Raw genomic sequence first — 26,541 nt, forward strand, 5'->3', positions numbered from 1 at the left:
CGGCTGCCTCGTCCCCTATCCCTTCCTGTGATTCCATCTCCAAATCCAGCTCCTCTTCAGGTCCTGTTTCCTCATCCTCCTCCTCCTCCTCCTCAACATCCATAGCCAGATGTGATCCTTCCTCCATCCTTTGCTGAATCATCGCTGTGAGCGTTTGCTCCATAATGAATATCAGCGGCATAACATCGTTCATTCCGGTAGCGTCACGGCTCACAAATCGTGTGGCCTCTTCAAAGGGCCTCAAAACGCGACATGCGTCTCTAACCAGCTGCCAGTGCCTGAGCTCGAAATTACACTGGCTCCAAACGCTGCCCGTCTGCTGCATCAGGAAATCATTCACGGCTTTCCGCTGTTCGTACAGATGGTCCAACATGTGCAGGGTGGAATTCCATCGTGTTGGAACGTCACAAATCAGGCTGTGTTCTGGGAGATTGTTTTGACGCTGCAATTGCAGGAGGGCGTGCTTAAATGCATACGAACGTCTAAAGCGAAAGCAAACCCTCCTGGACATGGCCAGCACACCCTTCAAACCAACATATGACTTTAAGAAGCGTGTTATGACCAGATTGATCACATGTGCCATGCAAGGAGCATGTGTCAGGTGACCTAGACGCATTGCAGCCACAACGTTCTTGCCGTTATCAGAGACAACATTGCCCAGTGTGAGTTTCAGAGGAGACAGCCAGCGTGCGATTTCCTCCTTGATGCACAGCAGCAGCTCCTGCCCTGTGTGGCTTTTCTCGCCCAGGCTCAGCAGGTGTAAGACAGCGTTGTGGCGCTTCACCTTGCACCTATGAAAAGAGGAGGGAGGAGGAGTGGAAGATACGCTGTGTCCTGTCGGGGACGGGAAGACCTCCAAGGAGGAAGGCAAGGAGGAGGAGGAGTAGGAGGAGAAGGATGGTAGGCGCCTGGTGTCCGGAGTTGAACTAGAAACATACAAGCGTGGAGGTGGTAATGCCTGGCATTGCTGCGGTGGTGCATCGGACTGCAAAATATTGACCCAGTGGGCCGTGAAAGACATGTACTGTCCCTGCCCATAGTTGCTGCTCCACGTGTCGACGGTGACATGTACCCTGCTGCACACGGATAATTGCAAGGACTTGGACACCTTTTCCTCCAAATGCTTGTGCAAGGCAGGGACAGCTGTTTTGGAGAAGTAATGTCGGCTAGGTATTCGCCACCTAGGCTGAGCGCACGCCATCAATTGCTTGAAGCCGGCGGAGTCGACCAGGTGGTACGGCAGCGACTGCACCACCAACAACTTAGCCAGGTGTGAATTAAGCCACACGACAAGTGGATGACTGGGTATATATTGTTGCTTATTGGACAACGATTCCGTAATGGATAACTGACGGGACATAGGAGGAGCACTAGATGACAGTGATGATGATGATGACAATGACATGGTGGATAAGGCCTGGCTACTACTTAGATGACAGGGACTCAGAGCAGCAGCAGCAGCGGAAGAGGGGTCTTCATTAGATGTACATGATGGTGGGGCATGTTGATTGTCCCACATGGCCTTGTGATGCCGTTCCATGTGTTTACGTAGAGCAGTAGTTCCTACATTGCTGCCCTGCCCACGCCTTACTTTCTGCTTGCAGATACGGCACTGTGCCATGTTTTCCTCCTCCGGGAAGGTACAGAAAAATTGCCACACGGCAGAGTACCATAAAGAGGTAGTACCACGTCCACCACCACCACCACCACAACCACCCGAGCTTGCCCCTTGTCTGGCAGGCTTTTTTCGGGAGCCTACACCAGCATCTGTGTCGCCGTCACCGGCTCCTGAGCTGACCCTACCGCTGCAACGTTTTGCAGGTTGACTTCTGCCCCTACCTCGGCTTGGCTGTTTATCACGTCCAGTGCCGCCACTACTACCCTCCTCCTCTGACGCCGTCATCACCTCGTCACCTGGTTCCCACGTCCTGTCTAAAACAACATCATCATCATAGCCTTCCTCATCATCCCCGCCACTTCTGTCACTGTGTTGTGAATGTGATGTGACATCATGGCGGGCTCCATGCCCCCCCTCATTACTGCGTCTGCCACCACGGCTACCACCACCAACACCCCCACTACCACAGCTATGCGTCTCGGTCACCGCTTCCACCTCCACCCCCGCCGCAACACACTCCGTTGGCTGACTCGCGGAAAACAAATCATCATCATCACTATGTTGTTCAGTATCTTCCTTCGCACCCGAGGAGATGTCTCCTTAGGACTCTCAGGAAAGATGGCTTCCCGCTAGGAAGGGGGAGCGAAGACATAGATGAAACGCTAGAAATACCTATATTACTACTGTCACCGTGCCAAGGAACTGTAGAGGATCTGGAATCCAACGAAACCTGGCTTGAAGCCAGATCGTCAGTCTTCCTGCTGAGATGACCGCGAGCCAGCCAACCAGTCCACAATGGCCGTATTGTCTAAAGTAACCCGCCCACCGGAGGAGATGGACAAGTCTGGCTTGCTGATACTACTACGAGCAGGCACATGGCAGCTGCTACTAGTGGAACTGGGCACATGTCTTGTGCCACAAATGCTGCTACTGGGTCTGGCACCAACAGATCCAACATTTGGACTGGAAGAGGAGACGGCATGGGTGTTTCTTCCTCTACCCCGTCCTTTCACAACCTTTTTTTTCCCAGACATTTCAGAGCCCCTTTTAAAAGCGTATTCACACACGGACACTGGCTTGGCAAATGGCAATGAATGAGAATTTCAATCAGCCTCGCTGCAGTTCACTCAGGGAATGCTGGGCCTTGTAGTACTTCTAGGCTGCCTGTATGGCAAGTTGGATTGTTATTCCTGTTAATAACGGCCAGGGATGAGCCCCTTTTAAAAGCGTATTCACACACGGACACTGGCTTGGCAAATGGCAATGAATGAGAATTTCAATCAGCCTCGCGGCAGTGCACTCAGGGAATGCTGGGCCTTGTAGCACTTCTAGGCTGCCTGTATGGCAAGTTGGATTGTTATTCCTGTTAATAACGGCCAGGGATGAGCCCCTTTTAAAAGCGTATTCACACACGGACACTGGCTTGGCAAATGGCAATGAATGAGAATTTCAATCAGCCTCGCTGCAGTGCACTCAGGGAATGCTGGGCCTTGTAGTACTACTAGGCTGCCTGTATGGCAAGTTGGATTGTTATCCTGTTCATAACGGCCAGGGATGAGCCCCTTTTTAAAAGCGTATTCACACACGGACACTGGCTTGGCAAATGGCAATGAATGAGAATTTCAATCAGCCTCGCGGCAGTGCACTCAGGGAATGCTGGGCCTTGTAGTACTACTAGGCTGCCTGTATGGCAAGTTGGATTGTTATTCCTGTTAATAACGGCCAGGGATGAGCCCCTTTTAAAAGCGTATTAGTAACATTAATATTTCTCCTTCACAGTTCTATACTTAAATCAGTTTGGTTTTTTTTTTATATTGATTTTCTTTTTTTTTCATAAGGTGCTTCTTAAAAAATCTGAAGATTGCTGGACTCTTCATCATTGTAGTTGCCTGCTCGGTGAGTGTGTCATTTGCAAACATTACCCATGGCCTGAAGCACCTCTGTGCAGTTTGAAACTGTAGACTTAAAATTACACTTGACACTTCATTTGCCCTAGTCTCCTGGTGTAATAGTACTGAATTGCTTTACCCTTAAATGCTTCCTGTGAGGATTTGAAAAACTCGCTTTACATTCCAATTTTATATTTTCTTGAATGAGCGCCGTTCTCAAAGGGATTTTATTTACTGTAGACTTTACGTTCTAGATTCCCTTGCACTAAAAGCAAAACAAAATATTTAACCCTTAATGATGAGGCTTTTTTTGGCCTTAATGACAAAGTATTATTTTTTTTTATCGCATTCCAAGAGACATAACTTTATTTTATTTTTATTATTACGTCAATATAGCTGTATAAGGGCTTGTTTTTTGTTGGACAAGTTGTATTTTTCAATTACACCATTTTTGGATGCATATATTATATTGATTACCTTTATTTTAGGAGAGAATTGAAAATAAAGACCTATTCCTGCATTGATTTTCGCTTTATAAATTTTATGTAGCTCACTATGCGGTGTAAATAACATGTTACCTTTTTTATTATATGGGTCAGCTCAATTACGGGGATAACAAATATGTAAAGGTTTTATGTTTTCCTATGTTTGCACAATAACAACCCTTAAAAAATAAAATAATAATACTTTGCTGCATTCCAAGAGCCATAACTTTTCTATCATTCTGTCTATGTAGCTTTATGTTGGCTTGTTTTTTTGCTGGGCAAGGTGTAGTTTTTAGTGGTACTATTTTGGGGTACATGGGACTTATAGATTTAACTTTTCATTTTGTGGGGAGAATGGGTAAAACATTTTTTTTGGGATGCTGTTCACTCGGCGGTTTAATGTTTTAACTTCATTGTTCTAGTCGTTACCATACGTGTTTTTGGTTCTTTTTATTGTTCGTTTTTATAGACACACTAGGGGACCTCATTTTGCGATCTTCTGATCACAGATATAATGCTTTGGTATACTTAGTATACAAAGCATTGTCTGCCTCTGTAAATCCGACAAGCAAGCACGGCATAATAGACAGTTGCTGAAGGCAGACTTGGGGGCCTTTGTTAGGCCCCCAGCTGCCATGGAAACTCATTGGTGTCCAGCGATCGCGTCGCAGGTGTGCCGATGGGGTGACAGAGGGAGCTCCCTCCCTCTGTCAAACACCTTAAATGCCGTGGTCGCTATGGACTACAGCATCTAAGGGGTTAAACTGCCAGAATCGGAGAGCTCTTAGATTCCGGCAGTTGTGGCAGGAGCCTGGCTGTGTAGAATACCAATGGTCCTGCAGCTGATCTCGTGGGTACAGTGGCAGTACCCATGAGATCAGAGTGACGGATATATCGGTCACGAAGTGGGTACTAGCATCTGCTTGTGACTGATATATATCGGTCACTCGTCGTTAAGGGTTTAATGTTGAATGTTTTTTGTATTGTCTTACAGCATTTTTTTTTGCCATTGTGAACAAATGGAAAAAATCTTCAAAATGTCTGATTTGATTACTCTAAAACCATCATAACTTACAGGCTAAGATTTTCTTTGCTGTGGTGTGTTTTTATTTTTTTTTATTTTTTTGGGGGTTGTATGTGTTTTGGCATACTAAACATTTTTATATTATAAATTTATTAAAAATTGTATTTTGTTTTTGCCCTGCAGCTTCGATGTATCCACTATATATAGAAGCTGCATAACACAGCTGTATGCCAAATCTGTCAGCTAGACTAATGTTTTGGCTGAAAGTGGTTTTTGTGTGCCTCTGACACACAATCTAATCCTAAGGCCAGGTTCCCACGAGTTGGATAAGCTGCGTAAAAACTGTGCAGCGTATCCGACCTGGAACCCGTAGCATCGTCCGTCCCAAAAATGTGGTGATGCTTTTCTAACAAATTTCCGCTGTGCAATGCAGTGCTGCGAGAAAAAAAAGCATCCATACTTACCCCCTCCCTCTTTTCTGTGCATAGTCCGGCCTCCTAAGATGACGCTGCAGCTTGGGATTGGCTGCAGTGGTCACACAGGATGAAACGACATCCAAGGAGGCTGGAATGCAAGAAGAAGAGTTCTGGGTAAGTATGACTTATTTATTGCGGTGGAATCGCTGTGATTCTGTCGCAACACTTGGCTTTCTGTTACAGGTTTTGTATCCCCATTTAAATTCAATGGGGGAAAACCTGCAATAAAAAATGCACGAAAACGCAGCATAAATTGACATGCCGCGGATTTTAATTCTGCACCGCTGGTCAATGTATTAATGTTTACGCTGCGTTTTTTTCCACAGCATGGGCATGAGGTTATCTAAATCTCATCCACATTGCTGCTACTGTAAATGCTACATAATTTCCCCACAGAATTATGTTGCGTAAATTCTGCAGTGTTTACGCTACATGGGAACCCAGCCTTATACTGATAAAATCTAAGTTTTATCAACCATATATTTAGGGCATGGGGGTAGGTCATTAATGCGACTACATGTACAGCGTGTTCTGGGGAGCTGAGCCCACACCATCGGCAGTGGCTTTTAGCTAGAACATCTGGCATCCTGCTGCAACTGTGAGATCGGCGCTAGCTCAGATCCCGGCTATTAAACCCCTTAAATGCCAGGGTCAATAGGAGCCACGGCATGTAAGGAGTTTGACAGATGGAGAGGTATCCATCTGTCAGCCCATTGACGCTCCCATGATGCAACAAGACAGGCATATTACACTTCACTACATTAGTAGTGCCGTGTATTATGGAAGTGATCACATGTTTAAGTCCCCTGTTTTGGTAAATGTGTAAAAATTAAGAGTTAAAATAATAATCCTTTTTTTAATGTAAAAATGCTTTATTATGTAAAAAAAAACAAGTTACAAGTTTATCACCACATTTGTAATGACCTGTACTATAAAATTATCATGATATTTAACCCGCACAGTGAATGCCTCAAAGAAATGTCTATGAAAGGCCTTTCCACAATTGTTTTCTTTTCATCCTGCCTCCCAAGAAAAATTAAGTTATCAATGGTATAAATGAAAACTGATCATCCTGCTAAAAAAAAAAACAGGCCCTCAAACGATTGTCGACAGAAAAAAAAATGTTATAGCTTTTGGGGTGTGGAGAAGAAAATAACTAAAAAATATTAAACTGTTTCACTTCTGCAGACAGCTAGTATGAGCCGTATTAGTCGGTTAACACTGACGGCTCGACTGACAGTGCCTTCTGTTTGCGCCTGCATCAATGTCCGAGTAAATACTGGCCGTTTAACCACTTAGATTCCGCAGTTAATAATGACTGTGGCATTTAAGCCATTAGAATGAGGGGGTTGGGGTCAACGGTAGTCGTGCCTTATGTTGGCACCCAGGCCTGCCAATTTTTTTCTCCTATTATGCCCTGCCAGAGAAGTTGATAAAAATTATAATACATTGCAATAATTAGGTGGACCTGGAGCCAGGCCTTAATGGTCTTGGTAGTTGCTGGGTTTCCCTATGCCTGGGAAGCTGATACTACTCACTCTGCTTGGGGAATCTGTTGCCATGATTTCAGTTAGTCAAGCACTTATGGTGCTGGCGGTCTGGGTGCAGACTGATACGCTTCTATCCTTCTCCTCTCTTTATCCTTCAAGAGCGTTCAGCAATGTAGTTCTGTCCTAGGCTGGCACGGGGCGGGTAGTTTTCGTAATGTCATGTGGCCAACCGGACATTGGGCCCGACACTGTACAAAACTGGAGGGGAAGAGGTCAGTCTTTCCGGTGTGACCAGAAATAAGGCATGGAGACGCTCGTACTGAAAATGACAGGAAGATTGTCACACGCTTGTGGCACACCAATTTTTCAGTGGGAAGACTATTTCTTTGTGGCATGTCTGCCAGAAAGTCACTTCTATTGGAAGTTCTAGCCAGCTTATCTTCGCTTCAGGCAGCCACAAAATACTGTGACCTCACCGGTCCATAAAGGCCTTTGTAGAGTGAAACAAGTGCGATACTTCTGATGGACCCCTACATACCCCAAGCATTGTACCATGGATAGTCGCACTATTGGGGTGGCAAGTCTTTATATTTTGATATTCCATATACACATCTAATGCTTATTATGAATATTTATGTTAGGGGAAGATGGCCCTAGAAAGTCCTTATTTAAAAGTCGCACCAGAGAATGTTAAATTTGTAGTAAGAAACGGTTTACTTCTTACTGAAAATTCCACATGTTCAGCCTTTATTAATAAAATGGTTTCTGAAATTTCTCTTTCCCTATTGAAACATGAGATCTATGATAAAAGTACACAAATCCCTTAAATCTTTACGCAAATGATCTGATGTCTGAGTACTTACTCAGCGGTTAATGTCTCTTCAGCTTCTAGTTCTGAAGATGAAAGGCTGTCGGAAAATGGATAACTCTGGGGAAACTAGTCTTTCCCCCTGAAGAAACCAAACCATTGCTTAATGCAGTCAGGGCTACAATAAGAGGGGACAAGTTATGAGCGAATAGATCAACTCCATATATCGTTTTTGAGGGATTAGAATCCAGATGTAAGCGACTTTTCCCCATTCACAAGAACCTTTGGTTATTAATCTTCAAAGAATGGGAAAAAAACAGAAGGTATTTATTCCAAGATCAGTTGAAGAGAAAAAGTTTAATGAAGGGGAAACTGCTTCCTTGGACACATCCCCAAAAGGACACAGTCCCATAGCTAAAGTATCCCTTTGAAAATATGGGGTTCTTGAGGGATCCAATGGACAAGAAGGCAGACCACTTCCTCAGAAAGACCTGGTAGTCTTTGGCAGCTTTTAAGCCAAGTATAGCCTCAACTTGTGTTGAGGCCATATCCCTCCTTATTTGGCTTAACCAACTGGAGACTCCTATTTAAATCAGAGCCCCATGAGAACCTGCTGGCCTGATGTGTCTGCAGATGCTCTTAGGCTATCTGCAAGATCTACTGCTCTATCAAATGAAGCAAAATTAACTCTATGGCTTAAAAATTGGTTGGGGGTGCAGGATCCAAAAACTTTTTTTGTGCCGCACCATATGAAGGGAATTTTTCGTTTTGGATCTGTTCTGCACGATCTTCTCCATAAAGTGGAAGACAGGAAGAAGGCTTTTCTCAAATTGCAATCCTAAAAAAAATAGATTGTTTTTGTGGTCTCTCCAGAAAATGTAATTCGTAGTGTAAAATAGAAGATGGTGGAAGATGGAGATTCTCCAAGAAAAATAAAGGGTTCTATCTACAATGGTTGTAACAGTAGATGCTCTCATAGGGAAAGGAGTTTTGGTGCCAGTTCTGCTAAAAGAGGAAAGTTAGGAATTTCATTCATCCCTGTTACTGATAGTCAATCGGCACTTTCTAGAAAATTCGCAATCTCAAACCCCTAAACAAATTTCCTATCTATCAAAAGTTCAAATGGAGACCATAAAATCCACAATAAACCTGTTCTCTCCAAAATGTTTCATGCCATCAATCGATTTAAGACGCTTACCTGCTTATAACCATACATATCGGGCTTGCTCCAGGAATTTTAGCAGGTGGCTGTACATTATCGATCCAACATAAAGCATCTTCAGTTCTGTGCTCTATCATTTGAAATCTCCATAGCCCCTTATGTTTTCACAAAAATAGTCGCAGAGATGGCAGCCCACATAAGAGAAGAGGAAAGCATTTTTATTCCATATCTAGATTACTTTCTGCTGGTAGGAAAGTCACCAAAGTTAGTTCAGCTTCAAATTTCATGGACTCTGAAAATCTTAAAGGATTTCAGAAGATTTTAAGACCAAGAATATAATTCCAGAAATCCGTGTTCCAGGGTGCAGAAATACTTTTTGCCTGGAGAAGGATGACGCAAACTCATTCAGTCAACTCTGTGCTGTAGCAATCCCTAATTTCCAACCACAGGGAAAAGTCTCTCCTGGGTTAATTCACGGTGTTCCTTGTGCTCAAGTAACTGCAGGTCCTCTTTAGCTAGAGGTATTGAATCAGTGGGACGGGTCAAATTTAGGGTTAGACCAGAAGGTGCTTCTTCCTGAAAAGACTGGAATTCCTACTATGGTGGATACAACCTAAAAAGGGTCTCCCCTGGTCAAATTTTGACTACAGACACCAGGCACTGGGGGTGGGGAGCTCACTTAAAGAGGCTCTGTCACCACATTATAAGTAGCCTATCTTGTACATGATATCATTGGCGCTGTAATGTAGATTACAGCAGTGTTTTTTTATTTAGAAAAACGATCATTTTTGACGGAGTTATGACCTATATTAGCTTTATGCTAATGAGTTTCTCAATGGACAACTGGGCGTGTTTTACTATATGACCAAGTGGGCGTTGTGGATAGAAGTGTATGATGCTGACCAATCAGCGTCATACACTTCTCTCCATTCATTTACACTGCAGATAGTGATATAGCTATATCGCTATGTGCAGTCACATAAACACACTATAACGCTACTCATGTGTCATGACAATGAATATACATTACCTCCAGCCAGGACGTGATGTGTATTCATTTTCCTGACCAATTCTGTAGCGTCTCTGTGAGTTACAGCATAGCAGGCGTAGTCTCGCGAGATTACGCTGTAAACTGTCTTTCACAGCGAGATCTCGCTGTGCTGTAAATCACAGACGCTACAGAAGTGGTCAGGAGAATGAATACACATCACGTCCTGGCTGGAGGTAATGTATATTTATTGTCCTGACACATGAGTAGCGTTATAGTGTGTTTATGTGACTGCACATGGCAATATAGCTATATCGCGATCTGCAGTGTAAATGAATGGAGAGGAGTGTATGACGCTGATTGGTCAGCGTCATACACTTCTCTCCACAATGCCCACATGGTCATATAGTAAAACACGCCCAGTTGTCCATTGAGAAACTCATTAGCATAATATAGGTCATAACTCCCGAAAAAATGATCGTTTTGCTAAATAAAAACACTGCTGTAGTTTACATTACAGCGCCGATCACATCATGTACAATATAGGCCACTTATAATGTGGTGACAGAGCCTCTTTAAAGGAATTAGTAGTTCAGGACACTTTTTGAAACAAAACATCCAAGGAAACTCCTCAAATTGCAAAGAGCTAATGGCAGTTCTCTGGGCTCTTCAATCAGCAGGTCCCTATCTAAAAGGGGCGAATGTAAAAATATTGTCAGACAACTCTACGAAAATGACTCAAACAGGCTGATCGGAACAAAAAGCCCATCCCTTATTCAGATTTTTTCCTTAGCGGAACAGAACTTCACATCACTAGTAGTTGTTCACCTAAGAAAAGACCATTTTAGGGCAGATTACCTAAGTTTTGGAGAAAAAGCTGTCAATCAGCGGCTGGTGGGTGGGGCTAGCTAAAGCTTATGAATACAGCCTACATATAAAGTATTTTTATAAAAATGACTGATCATTGACAAGTAAGTAATAGAGCATTCGAATCGGGTTCCCTGGCACTACTTTATGCTGCTCTCAAATGACAGATTCCTTTTAATGTCAAATAGGTCCAGTAGTTAATGGGTTTTCACAGATCTAAAAAAATAATAATAATTCTGCCCGAATCCAACAGAAAAAAAACTCCATGTGACATCTGAGGTACAGTAGGGTCTTGGAAACTTAGATGAACATTATAGCTCCAAACAACCATGAGCTTGTATAGAGCAATAAGACTGCTATACTGTATGCATGTGCATTTTAACCTGTTCCTGTATGTCGTGGTGTGGCAGGTGGTTTGGAGCGGGCTCACCTGCTGAGCCCGGTCCGTACGCAGGGGTTGTCTTACCGCGGTCACCCGGGTCTAACATCCAGGAACAGCAATCACGCTGTTCCTGGCCGTTTAACCCCTTAAATGCTGCGATCAATCATTTAGAAAGAGGGGGCTGTAAAAATGACAATATACTGCCATACATTAGTATTGCAGTGTGTTGTACCAGCAATTTAATGATCGCTGGTTTAAGTTCCCTAAGGGGACTAATAAAATGTGTCAAATAAAGTGGTTTTATTTTAGTAGCGTGAAAAAAATCTATTTAAAAAAAATAAAATCCTTTTCCCATATTTCCTCTAAAGTAATGTAAAAAATAAACAAAATTGGTATCGCCGCATCTGTAAGTGTCCGAACTATTACAATATACCATTATTTAACGCACACGATGAATGCCACAAAAAAAGAAAATGCCAGAATTGCTGTATTTTGGTCACTTCATATTCCACAAAAAATGAAATTAAGTGATCAAAAAGTCTTGTGTAACCCAAAATCGTTCTGTTCTGAGAATGTGGCGACAAAACACAAATTTTAATTTTAAAAATTAGTTTCTTCCTTGTAAAAGTAGAAAGACTTAAAAAAAAACAAAAAAAAAAAAACAACTAAATTTGGTATCACCGCAATCGTATTGACTGGTAGAACAAAGGTAACATACAGTTTTTACCGTATGGTGAAAGCTGCAACAAGGAAATTCCTCAAAAGATTGAGGAATCGCTGTTCTTTTCCAATTCCATCACACACACAATTTTTTTTTCCAGTTTTCCAATAGATTGTATGCTACAATAAATGGTGCTGTGAAAAAACTACAACTCGTCCTGCAAAAAACAAGCCCTCATATGGCTTTGACTGAAAAATAAAACAGTTATGGCTTTTGAAAGGTGGGGAGGAAGAAATGAAAACAAAAATAAAAAAATGGCTATGACAGGAAAGGGTCAAACGGAACATTCATATAGTAAAGCGACATGAATATCCAATCCCTTACGCTTTCATTCCTCTTGGGTGGAAATTAAATGTTGCTAAATATAAGATAAGAACGTGTTAAAGCTGTCCTCCTCCCCGTGGTGCCAGAGGCAGCCACCAACTCTGCCTACATTGAAGACCAGATGGACAATGTATTCGTTTAAATAAGCTGTTGCATTCTGTGTGCTGGCTCAATACATGGAAAATTTTAGTGCATAAATTTATATCTATACAGAAAGTGTATATATTACAGCGGATAAACATCCTTATGGTTTTCTTTTTAATTCCGATTACAACATTAATATCGTCCTGTTTTTATTTGTAAAAACTGTTAATGGCATGACTGTCATCTGTTTTTATATAGGCTCTGAACTCAAATGGCATGTGATAACTATTAATTTATGGTTTTCTGGACTGTTAATCTTAACCATCTTCTAATAAAAACAATCATCAAGTAATTTTTCATTATGCTGAAGTATCTGTAAATGGCTAATCACAGTCTTTGTCGTCGTCCCCCCCCCCCCCCGTCCATTTGTACTACAAAATGATTGGTATGTTCTAACTAACACTAAGTATGAATAAGGGTAAATTCAAAGAAAGCCTTTTTATATTATGTTACACCTATTTACGGAGTGGCAAAGTGGTGAAATCTGATTAGACCCCATGCACACGACCGTTTTCGGTCCATGATATACAATCCGCATGTCGGCCGAGTTTCCCAGACCGAACACACTGCAGGGAGCCGGGCTCCTAGCATCATAGTTATGTACAATGCCAGTAGTCACTGCCTCCCTGCCGAACTACCGTCCCATGCTGAAAACAGGATTACAGTACGGGACTGTTTTCCCGCAGCGAGGCAGTGACTCCTGGCATCGTACATAACTGATGCTAGGAGCCTGGCTCCCTGGAGTGTGTTCGGTCCGGGAAATGCGGTCGACATACGGACCATGTAACACGGACCGAACACGCTCGTGTGAATTCGGCCTTATACTGTGGTGATTACTTTGATGCAAATACATTTTCTGTGCATACATCATTTAATTACATGTTTGTCATATTGCTGCAGATATTATTTAGCACTTACTCTGATAAAAGTAACCCTTGGCAGATGTTGGCCCTCTCATCTCTGGAAAGCTACAGTATCCTTTTGTAATTTGCTATTTTCTTTCCTCAGAGTGTAATGTAGTTTAATTTAAGTCTGTCTGAGATCACCCTCTGCAGAATTAATTTTAAAGTAGAAAATTACTTGGTTCACAAACACTGTTCCTCATTTGGATCTAATCCAAATGACCATGCGCTTATTGAAATATATAAAAAGCTTGTGTGTACCCCCCACTTCATTTCTCTCTCCAGATTGAAAACTTCTATTAAATGTGTTTGACAAATAATGTTAATTTGTGTTTTGGAGTGTATGAATGTAAACTTGTATAAGGGTGAGCCCAAACGGAGCGACTCTTACCCAGCCGTGATGCGGCCAGCAACCGCACAGGCAGCAAGTTTGGTTGCGGCTGTCAAATAGCTTATTAATGGCCGTGTGTTATTGTGGGGAAACGGCCCTTTACCTGCAAAATTATGCAGCCATAAAGGGTGTATTAATGACTGCAGGATTTTGCAGGTAAAGGGCCGTTTTACCTGCAATAACACGCGGCCATTAACAGGCTATTTGACAACCGCGCCGAACATGGTGCCGCATCGTGAATGGGTCAGGGCCGCTCCATTTGGACTTACCCTTAGAGTGCTCACAGAATTCAAGTTTCATTAAAGCTTTTCAATGTGATTATGATTTGGCATAGCAAATTTTGAGTCCCTGTGGCTCCAAGCTACAGAACTGTGTGCTGCCATGTGTTGCCCTCCATACAGTGCAGTATTAAGGAGTAATAGTCAAGAAGAATACCTCCATAGTACAACACCCAACAGTGCATGGGATTATCTTCTGTTGGGTTCATACAAAATCCGTCAGTAAAAAAACCTTTGCATGAATTCGGAGGATTACAGCATGGCGCCGTAGACTATTGACACTATTACTCCATAAAATGTAGAGGTTCTGAACCATTAACACCTGGTGTTTGTTTTATCACATTAAATTCCAAAACTTTGAGGCACGTGAAATCTCCTGAGCTCAATAAATGTGCTGTGTAAATATAGTAGTCAAGATCTGCAGCAGATATGGAGTCAAGATATGGCTGAGGCAGGAGGGTGCTAATTGCAACAGTAGTCACGTAAAGGTCCTCTTACACGGGAGCACCGAACAACGAGACTGCTCTGATCGTCTCATGTGCTCCTTTCACAAGGAGCTAGTATGGGGACGAGCGTTCATTACTCCGATCGCTAGTCCCCGTACATAATTATCACGTCGGCGCACGTCTCCCTGCATACACAGGGAGATGTGCTGCCGACAGCGGTAATATTTTTCATTTTTATAACGATACGATCAGCCGACGGATGAGCGTTTGCTCGTTCATCTGCTGAACGCTACCTTGTTTACACAGGGCAACTATTGGGAACGAGCGTTATATGAACGAGTGTTTGCCCGATAATTAGCTTGTGTAAAAGGGTCTTTACAGTCCAGGTTTGGTATGCAGATAAGCGGCAACAGGCTGTAGTGAGGCAGCAATTGACTAGACCACAGATCGGAAGCACAAAAAACTGGTCTTCGGTCCCAATGAAGTTGTATATATGTTCGCGTATAAAACAAAACTGTATTTATTTGAAAGTATAGCAAAGGCAGGATATATGGCACTGGAAGGTGGTATTATGTTGCCTGGCTGTGCGTTATTCTAATACTGAAAATTGTGTTCTATTCAAAGAGCTGTAATACTTATTACCTATGGTTATTGCGATTTTCTAAATGTCTGGTTATTGTAACAAAGGGAGACAATGGTCCAGATTACAAAAAAAAAATGCTCTCAAACATGCTACAGTGACATGAGTTCCCTCTTGCTGATAAAGATCTGCTTGTCATGGAAGGACAATGCCGTCAATGAGATGTATTAAAGATGCATTGTGTTTTTGGTATTTTTTTTAAAGCTCCTTTTCTTCTTTGAACAAAAAGGTGTTGTCATTTTGAATGTGTAGACCTGTCTTTGAGGGGTTTTTTTTTTAGCTTCAATCCTCTGTTTTCAATTCCCTCCAACTCAATATACAGTACATATTTTTACTCAATACTGATATATTTCAATGTATATGATAATGTTGTTTATGTAGCGATAATTGCACAGTTCCACTTATGATTCTGTGTGCAGCATGTCATCTATTGTGTATGCATAGCTGAGCAAGCCTTCACTCCACATCTTTCATTGAAACAGAAATCAAATGGCCTTGCCCAGGATTGATATTTCAAAAGTCTCAAATAGACCTAGTTAAAACCTGTTTTTATCCACCCACCTCCAAATCCCTAATCCCTTTAGAGACTCTGAAAGCTGCTGAGTTGTGCAAAAATAGGCTTGGTTTTGTGGAGATGTGGTCATTAAAGAGGCTCTGTCCCCACATTATAAGTGCCCTATCTCCTACATAAGGAGATTGGCGCTATAATGTAGGTGACAGCAGTGCTTTTTATTTAGAAAAACGATCTATTTTCACCATTTTATTAGCGATTTTAGATTTATGCTAATGAGTTGCTTAATGCCCAAGTGGGCGTGTTTTTACTTTAGACCAAGTGGGCGTTGTACAGGGGAGTGTATGACGCTGACAAATTCTTTCCATTCATTTCCTCAGCACATAGGGATCTTTTTAGATCAGTATGTGCTGTCTTAGGGCGGATTTACACGCGCGTCGCACGGACCTATGCTAGTCTATGGGGCAGTGCAGACTGTCAGTGATTTTTGCGCAGCGTAAGTCCGCTGCGTAAAACTCATGACAGGTCCTATATTTCTGCGTTTTTTGTGCATCACACACCCATTGAAGTCAGTGGGTGCGTGAAAATCACGCATGCCACACAGAGGCACCTCCGTGGGACGTGCGTGATTCGTGCAACAGCAGGCAAACTATGATTGCAAACAGAAAAGCACCACGTGCTTTTCTGTTTACAAACAGTGTCATAATGATGGCGGCTGCGCGAAAAGCACGCAGCCGTGCACCATATTATCATGACACACGGAGCTGTTAAGTGCCTTTTGTGCACGGAAAATGCCGCGTTTTTTGCGTGCGAAAAACGCACACGCTCGTGTAAATCCGCCCTAATACTAACACATTAACGATACTGAAGTGTTTAGACAGTGAATAGACATTCCACGGGATGTTTATTCACAATCCCTGCGCTCACTTCGTTACTGTTTCTGTGGTACTTACAGCAGAGCAAGTATAATCTCGCGAGATTACGTTGTAGATAACAGGTTACAACGAGATTACACTTGCTCTGCTGTAACTACCACAGAAACAGTAACGAAGTGCAGGGATTGTGAATGGACATCCCGTGGAATGTCTATTCACTGTCTAAACACTTTAGTATTGTTAATGTGTTAGTATAAGACAGCACATAAGGATCTAGCAGGATCCCTATGCACTGTCTGAATGGAGAGGAGTGCATGACGCTGATTTGTCAGCGTCACACATTCTTCTGTACAACGCCCACTTGGTCTAAAGTAAAAACACGCCCACTTGGGCATTAAGCAACTCATTAGCATAAATCTAAAGTCGCTAATAAAGTGGTGAAAACAGATCGTTTTTTTTTAATAAAAAGCACTGCTGTTATCTGCATTATAGCGTTGATCTCCTTATGTAGGAGATAGGGCACTTATAATGTGGTGACAGAGCCTCTTTAAGTAAAGTCCCTTTTGCACGGGCCAACTATTGGCTAACGACAAATCACAGAACGCTCATAGCCCTGATGTAAACTGGGCAACGATCAGCCGATGAATGAGCAAAGTCTCGTTCATTGGCCAATCGATTTTATAATTTTCTGCTGCAGAAACGATAGTCGGCAGCACGTTTCCCTGTTCGTCCCCATACATTAATACTGATAATAGCTCCTTGTGAAAGGAAGAAACAAGCGCTGATCAACGAGTTGTCTGGTTGGTCGGTGCTCATTGTTATGGCCAAAATGGCCTGGTGTAAAAGGCCCCTAAGGGCTTATTCACACGGCTTACTTTCAGGCGCATTTCGGAGTGTAAATATTGATTTCAATGGGTAATACATTGTGTAGGTTTTTAGGAGGCGTATTTTTACGCTGCTAAATTAAGACACTGCAAAAATAAAATTTCCTTTTAAAACATTTCAAGAAGTGTAACTTTTATAAAGCATATTTTTATAAACGTTTTTGAAGCCTATTTTGAGTTGATAAAAAAACCTTTGAAAATCAGCTCTAATAATGCCTGAAATCAGCCTCGTATTTTCTGCCTCCTAATAAGTGCCTTGTGAATAGACACTTAGTACATGCGGGTGGCAGTAAGATTTATTTGATTTGTAAAGCAATTATATGGTTTTACATATATATATATATATATATATATATATATATATGTATATTTATATATATATAATGTACTTAGTACTTCAGTAGCCCTAGTTTTCTTTCATATAATGTATTCCAACAACCTTTTTAGTATATTTATGGTGGTCGATTTGGACAAGTTATAACAGTTGTGGGGTTAATCATCTGAAACCCCTGAAAATAAGGCCCCAAATCCCCATTCTTAGGCAGATAGCAGTAAATAGCAGAGTGAGCACTTTGTTTAGTTGGGGGCTTTCTGCCATGTAAGTATCAGTTAATCCACATTACTGTAGCTGTTCTAGGTATCATTTCAAAATCTTTTATGTACGGTTTATATAAGAGTCCAGATACATTTGTTAAACCTTAGAACTGTAAAATATTTTGATTGCAAGGGTGCAACTATAGCCACAAAAGGCTCTTTTACAAAGGCCAATTATTTGGCAAACGAGCGTTCACACGACGCTTGTTCCCGATAAACAGGGCAACGATCAGCTGATGAACGAGCAGACGCCCGTGCATAGGCTGATTGCATGGATTCAAATGCCTAAACTATTATCGTTTTTGGCAGCACATCTCCCTGTGTAAACAGGAAGATGCCCTGCCGACGTGATAACAATGTATGGGGGGGGGGGGGGGGTCACTTCAAACAGCCATACCTAGAACAGTGGTTCTGGTGGCATATGAAAGAGGAAATGCTAATCTTTCATATGGCACCAGGATCGCAGTTCTAGCTGTGACACAACCGGAGATATGACTAGTTAAATACACAGTTGAGAATGGAGGCTGTATACTGTAATATCACGCTGTGTTGCTGGGTAGGAAAGGGTAGGAGCTGTGCGCTGATTGGACAGCATCATACAGGAAATATTACACTGCCCAGAGTGAAAAAGAGTCCCCTCCTATTTGGCTATTAGAGGCACATTAGCATATTTAGAAGAATGCACAGAACTTTGCAAATCATACGTATTTTTTTAAAACCAAAGGACACTGTAGTTATCGGCTATTATATTAGTTAGGAGATAGGGAATTAATAAACTAGTGACAGAGCCTCTTTAACAATACTGTTCTTTATAGTACATTTGATTTCAGCCATGATCTCAATCTACTCCAGTAGATATTCCATGCTAGAAAACAATTTATAATTGACTTTCTCCTCATCTTGAATCTGTGATCTTCTCCTTACCCATTTCCTTATTAAAGCAGGATTATAACTTACTAGTACAAATAATAGCAAATTGCACTTTGACTTTAATTTGAATTTCTTTCCCCTTTCATTACGCTGACAAACTGTAGACATCCTGTTCTTCCCATACTTGCTAATTTGCTTCTAAATTTAGAAAGTCGGCTACGCTCCGTATACCACAACTGTATTTATCATAATCAAAGCTTTATACAAGCCTTTTTAACACTAGATTTTACTACAAACTGTAATTGCTTGAAAGATTTCTTAATTTTTTTTACAAAGTTCCCACATTAAAATCAGCGCAAAAAAATTGTACTGACCTTTATAGTCCTGACATATATATTGTGGTATTGTGTGCATGCATAGTATGTATGTGAGTGGTTAGCATTTAAAAAATTGCCATTAGAACATGAATTTCATAACTCGTTGTGAGATCCTAACAATACTGATACATGTCCATACCCCAAAAATTTATATCAGGTACAGCTGTAAAAACGGTTGTCTCATCAAAAGAACCCCATTCCATAAGGATCTCTTTAAGGAGGGTCCCCCACTATGGAACTCTTTTAGCCAGAGTGGAGAGCTGTATTACATAGACAGCTTCAATATGAAAAAGGTTGGCCCTGTGTGACAACCCTTTTTTAATGTAATACACTTTTTTCTTTTTAACCCCCATCCAGACATTTAATGTAACTGTACGTCATGGACTAAAAGGCTGAGCCCGTTCCATACTCAGCGGCTGTCGACTGTATGTTACAGCTGCCACTTTACTGCAACGGTTGGTATCTGAGAACTCCAATCCTGGCTGTTTAACAACCTCTGTCACCCCATCGCCCGGTGCGATGCAGTCTTGGGGTGCTGATGATTGCGACGGCAGTCTGGGGCCTAATGAAGGTCTGCCATATTTGTGCTCTTATTAAAAAATTACGATACACTACAATATATATTTAAAACAATCGCTTGTTCGAGTTCCCTAGGGGGACCAAAAATGTCAGGTTTTAGTCATGTCCAAAAAAATTTAACCTATCAAGTTCCAAAATAAAATTATTTTCATGTTTTTCACCTTAAGTAATGTAAAAAAAAAAAATCATACAATTGGTAATCTGTGTCCGCAAAAGTCCAAACTTTTTACAATAGAACATTATTATTTAACCCACAGGATGATCGCAATACAAAAACTACCCAAATTGCTGTTTTTGTCACTTTTGATGCAGAAAAAAATGGAATAAAAAGTGAACATAATTTAGAATGTAACAATATAATCTACAGCTTGCCCTCCACCGCTCCATTGACATTTACAAAAAAAACTTTATGAATGACACAAAAAACTTTTTTTTTTAACATCGATTTTTCCTTGTATTAATAGTAAAACATAAACTATATAACTTTTGATATTGCTGTAATCATATTGACCCGCAGAATAAAGTTAACACCTCATTTTTACCGCATGGAGAATGCTGTACAAATAAAACCCAAAAACAATGGAGGAATCAATCACTTTTTTTTTTTTCCCATTACATTCCACAAAGAAGTTTTCCGAGTACATTATATGGTACAATAAATGAAGCCATTAAAAACTACAACTCCTCCGCAAGAAAACAAGCCCTCCTACGGTTATGTTGATGGGAAAATAAGTTTATGGCTTTTGGAAGGCGGTGGCAAAGGGTTAAAACCAGTATTTTCCCCAATACTTTTGAAGACTAATGGTTTTCGGTTTATTGTATATTGTAGCTACAGTCTACCATTCTTGTTATCTAGAATTGCACTCACAGATGTGTCCACCTTTAACTTTTCTTGAATTGTGGTGTTATACAATTTTTATGATACCAATTCAATACTTGTGCCATCAAGTCAAAAAATAAAACATTTAACATGTGGTTTGTTTTTTTTAACCTGAGTCGCTATGGGTGACGAATAGCCGACAAATTGCGTAAGTCAGAGGCATCCATCACTGCTAACCAGTAAAAGAAGTATACTTTAAATTCTATAGGTGATAGATGATATTAGTCAAAGGTATCAGTCAGTTGTTTTTTTTTTACATGATTAACATTTCGGGCCACACATCCTGGATTTAGGCCTTGTTCACACAGTGCAGACTTGCCGCAGATTTTGTGAGCATTTTTTTTAAACCATAACCAAAATTGGATCCAGAATAGCAGACTGATAATGCCTTTCTTTGTAAAGTTCTTCTATTTAGGTTCCGTTCCTTGTTTTGGCTTAAAAAGAATAAATGCAAATTCTGCAGCAAATCTGTACTGTGTGAACAAGGCCTTAAAGAAGTTGAGGTAGGACACATCTGTAGTTCTACTATAAACATTATAGACACAATCGCATATGGAAAAGAGGATTTTTTGTAAAAGAATACTTTGTTCTGGGTGAAGAACAAGTTAATGGCATGTCTCAGGGTGAGATGATTGTTCTAATCATATATAATTCTATCTTTTCTTCCTAGGACTTCTATTTTGAATGTATTTATTGATGGTTTTTTTCATCTAAGCTGCACAAAGCAACGAGCAATCGCATGTAATCTAGTTCTTTTATAAGATGGAGGAATGAGTCAATAGAACTGCTGGGTGTCTTTTTTTTATTGTGTGTGTGAGCTGTATAGTTCCAAGTACAGAGCCTTAGTAATATGAATATTCATTTAAAACAAATATTGGGCAAAGTTATTCAAATTATTCGAAAAATAAAATAAAAAATATGGCAAAGGCTTGTATCTGCTATAAAATCTCTATCTTCTCCCCTATAACATTGCCAACCACAGTGCCCAGAGTCATCCTTTTTTTTTTTTTTTTTTTTTTTTATAAGTACCTTCTCACACGCTTGTAATTTCATGTTCCTGTACCAATCTACACAGCAATAGATCTTCCTGTTCTCGCCATTAACTCCCTCCTCACCTGTTTATACTGCCATATAAATATTGATCTCAGTGTAAATAAATAAATAAGATATTTGTTCTATCTATATAAAATGTATCATTCCAATAATCCTCCATGTTAAAATCAACATTCAACATATTTTTTTATTTTTTTTTTCCATTCTAAAAATGTTTTGTTTCTTCCATCGGTATCTTATCGAAAACTCTAATCTTGCCCTTGATCAGCCAAGTATGACTACAATGTACTGTAATGTGGTTTTATTTGCTGACATACCATCCACTGACCGTCAAACTCAGAGGCGTAACTTCATGTTCATCAACCCAATGCCTAATATGTAAAGGGCTCCCATTTATACTGATGTGTCTTGTGTGTCAGAGGACCCCCTCAGGCACCATGGTCCAGGTGTGACTGCTACCTCCCTGCTCGAAGCTGAAAACGGCATGGAAAAAAAGCTTCTAACGCACTTTATTTTTCTTTCGTTCACTCTCTCCTGAAGTATTTTATGCTCCTCCAGCATTTACAGTATATATGAAGTAGATACAGTGTTTACTAGCAATATACCCTTAACAATTGCCTACAAGCTGCAAATCTTACAGACTTTAAAGACTCTGCTCTTCTAAAGCTAGAAGTTGATGGTCCATTTGCTGGAGACTTAATTGATCAACGTAATGATGAATATATCCTTATTCAAATTGTGCAACTTGATGACCCATTTTCAAGGAGACGTCGACCTACACAGGTTGGTAGCTGTATTTAGAAAATACGTGTATATGTATGTATACACTATCTGTATCATCTGGCCATATTGTACCTCCGTATGTCTGTTTCCATACAGAGATTATTTTTCTTGTCGGATCCAATATGTATCTGCTTTTATCAGATGCCACATTAGAGGTGTCGACCGCCCCCCCCCCCTTATCAGCATAAAGCTTTCTATAATATGGTGCCATATGGAGGCACCACGTAGCAGGACAAGGAGTGCCTACGGCTTTTTACTACGGAGACTCTGTGCCGTCATACAGGCTCTGTGCACATGTCATGCCTGTGCCTTGACACTCTTCAAATATTGATTCAAATAGTAGAAATAGCGTAGATTTGTTTAATTGTGTTCATGTACAGAGTAGCTAGTCTTGCGAATGTGCAAATAGGGTGATAAGAGTATCCTCACACTGCCGCATCTTATGTCTTGTTCGGATTAGTTGATGTACAATTTTCTCAGCCTGAGTGGTAGAGTTGTTAAACTCAACAAAATTGCCTTTATCGCCCCTACTAGAATGGCAAATTTAATATAGCGTTCCGAAGGTCACGGAATCCGAAGGTCATAGTATCTGAGGTTATAATATATTCTTTAAAAGAATGGATGTGATTGAAATGGCATTCGATGAGCAACATTTTTTGTTTTCGTGTAAGCTATTACATATTTTGCAGGTTATACACAACTGGACTCTGGCTCTGAATTCAAGACGTAAGGAACATATTGTAAAACAAAAAACATTTGAGATATTAAACAGGTTAGTTATTTTTACCATATTGATGTTTTTGCATGGGGAAAGAGAAATGGTGCACAAGTTCAACAATTCTTTGTCTTTTCGAGGATGCCATGCAATATCTTTTTGTGTATTTGACAAATCTGCATAGGAAGTAGTAAACTGTTTTATAGAATCCATGCCACCAGCACTTAAATGTTCCCTTAGAGATAACTGGTTGGTTGATTTGAGTCACCTGCAATCCGCTTTCAGGAAGTCACAATAGTGACCTAGATTTAGGGCTGGATTTACACACAACATATATTAGTGGTTTTAGTGGCATTTTACATGTTTTCTTTTCTTGGGCCCAAAACACTGCTGTGAGATGTTAGTTTAAAGTCTGTAGTAATATGAGAGCCCTCATACATAACTTTTTTGTTTGTAGTGCTTTTGGGGTCAATGAGGCCAGATCACTCACACACACAGTTTTGATTCCGTTTTTGTGGCAGTTTTTAGCCCAGTTATTTTGAGCCAAAGCCAGAAGTGGTTTCAAAATGAGAAAAGTATAAAGAAAAGACTGATGCATCTACTCCAATAAACGCCAATAAAAACTTAACTCAATCTCGGTTTTTACATGTGTTTCAAAAGACTGAAAAAAGGTGTGTGAAGAAGGCCTTAAGCAGTTAATGTTACAAATTTCTGGCCATATTTATCCGTGGGGTTTAACCAGGTGAGTGTTATGCGACTTCTAATACTGCAGCTGTGATTCATTCACACGTTGCAAATTTGGTCCATATTTTGAAGCCAAAACCAGGACTCTATCCTATACACTGGAAATAAAATGGAAAGATTTATTCTTCTCTCTGCTTCCATGCATGATTTTGGCTTCTAAATACTGACCAAATCTGCAATGTGTGAATAAGGTCTAAAACTATGCATCTCAGCCAGTGGCTCAGGAGCCACATGTAGCTCATGGAACTCCCACGTGTGGCTTCCTGGAAGGGGATATTTTGTGAGGACTCTGAAGTATACTTGTCTTATAAATTCTGTAACAGTCCCCACAAAGTTTATAACTTTTATATTCTGAAAACATATTGACCCTCTCAATTGTTAAATACACACAGCGTTCATTAAAGATGTGTATGAATATTATGTTTTTACTTCTGTTTTCAACCATGGGTTAATAATTTGTGACTTTATACTTTAAACCCTGTGGAGATCTGGCCTTAAATGCATGCAATAGTTGCGTATATGAGTGCAGTGCTATACTATAGCATGTGTACAAGTGATGTCATGCATTTACTGTAGAAATCTAATTGAGCTCCCCCAACTTCCTACACCCGCTGCTGGCATATCTCGTGAGTTTGTGCTGCGATCTTGTAGAATATGGTGCCGTGGAGCCCTGACCTAAAGGGGTTGGTTCTTAATGATGGGTTACTAGACAGTCTGTAGGAACATGAAACCCTTAAACTACTGTACATGGACAATCTCCATGACTATATTAAAGGCTATAAATAGCCTTGATTTTAAACATTTTCTATCGTCCTGGCCCTGGGCCTACTGCTCCAATATGTGTATCCATGGTAACAGACTACAAACTGCAGTAATAGCTTCTTCCATTTGTCCCCTACTTCTTGCTAACCGTCAATTTTTGTATTTTGTTACCATAGAGACTCATAGGTATTCCTAAGTGCTGTAGACACAAAGGCAGGACAATTTTTTTTATTCAGTACCTATTACAAAGTTTGTACATTTTTCATTAGTGATGCATTGGGATAATTTAACAAAATGTAAATTTTTTATAAGTTGGATTTTAAGGTTTTATTTAAACTGCAAAACATTTACTCATATAAATCAAAGTATAACATGAGGCAGTCTAAGAATAAAATGTTCCTACCTGTAGATTTTGCATTCCATTATTTGACTACTAAAACTAATTATATATTTCTACTGACTAATTTTTGTATTTCATTTCCAGTGAAACTATTTCAATAAACATTCAAGCATTTCTACAAGAGACTCCCCTCGTTCCGCTGTCTGTATCTCATCAGTATCTTAGTGCAAGCATTGAGACCCAAGTAACGCTTGCAGCTGTTATCTTAGCAGGGGTTTATGTGTTAATCATATTTGAGGTGAGACTCGTTAATACTCCAATTAAGCTGCTCATATTACAAAAATAATGCTCACTTATTGTTCTATGTATTCTGTTACAAAAATATCTTGAAGCATCAAAGCATAGTTCCATAACATAGCATCCGATGGTGCATGCCGCAACAAAATCTCTGATCAACTTCAGTTACTACTAGATTAAATACAGAGCTGCAATATGCTTGTGTGAGTGAGCACATAATTTCAGGCTTGTGTGGGTATATATTATTTGTGCGTTTTATGTATTTATCGATCTATCCCCCACCCAATCCCTGCCTGGACATATTACTCTGTTAAGAAGAAATCGGCACAGAATTCTGAAACTAAAAAACGACCGTGTTAAAGGGTAGAAATTCACTTTTTAAAGGGAAATTAATGTTACTGTAAAATGGTTACTGGTTCCTTCCTGTGAAGGTCTGGAGAATTTTAAAATCTAGTAGATGACATAAAGTAGCAAACACAAAGCGCAGGGACTCCCTTCACATGCATTGAAGAACCTTATATTAAAATTACTTCATAAAATGTTAACTTCTTTTTAAGTCTTAATATGTATTACTTATTAATCGTAAAATATTATTCCTTATTTTAAAAATGTTCCATTTGTTGCTTAGAGGGGATGGCCTCGCAATCTATATAATCTTGACTAAAAAATGGGAAAGGGGTAACACACTGTTAGCAGTTCTGTGAAGTTTATTCACACTGTAAAGCCATGCCCCCTGATTAGTCAAGTCTTCTACTGTGACAGCACCGCCGCTCATATCCCTAAGATGGCCAGAGCCAAAGGGCCGTATGACACAACCTGTCAGTACTCTATAAATATCAAAGAGGCAGCGGTATATATCCCTAGGCTTTGTGGACAGTATTACTATCTAGCATTTTTAATCTTGTAGTACTACTGTGCACTATATCTGTCCTATCTATTATCAGGTCTGCATTCAGACTAAGCATGCTAGATAGTAATACTGTCCGCAAAGCCTAGTGATATACCGCTGCCTCTTCGATATTTGTTTGTACAGAATATGTGATGATCCATGTTTTATTCAAGCTTAATAAAAGCTAAGTTTTATAATTAATACTTCCTCTATAGTATACTATAATTGAAATTGGAGGTATCTAACGGGAACCAGCCCGTCAGTCAATATCTGGGAACTTTATACTGTCAGTAATCTAGCGCAACATCCATGGAAAGAGTGTGCATGCGCTAGTTTCCTGCACTCCTATGTGC

At 40.4% G+C, this 26,541-nt stretch overlaps 1 protein-coding gene across 1 annotated transcript in view; it reads left to right on the plus strand.

Moving 5' to 3' along the window:
* OCA2 (OCA2 melanosomal transmembrane protein) overlaps positions 1-26,541 on the plus strand; it is a 188,814-nt gene that overhangs the window by 44,174 nt on the left and 118,099 nt on the right. The window contains exons 4-8 of the mRNA XM_075850311.1: positions 3,457-3,514; positions 13,279-13,351; positions 22,284-22,441; positions 23,131-23,213; positions 25,147-25,300. Of these exons, the coding sequence (XP_075706426.1) occupies positions 3,457-3,514; positions 13,279-13,351; positions 22,284-22,441; positions 23,131-23,213; positions 25,147-25,300 (526 nt within the window). The remainder of the gene's footprint in view (positions 1-3,456; positions 3,515-13,278; positions 13,352-22,283; positions 22,442-23,130; positions 23,214-25,146; positions 25,301-26,541) is intronic.

The sequence above is a fragment of the Rhinoderma darwinii genome, chromosome 2 (assembly GCF_050947455.1).
Source record: "Rhinoderma darwinii isolate aRhiDar2 chromosome 2, aRhiDar2.hap1, whole genome shotgun sequence".
Taxonomy (NCBI): domain Eukaryota; kingdom Metazoa; phylum Chordata; class Amphibia; order Anura; family Rhinodermatidae; genus Rhinoderma; species Rhinoderma darwinii.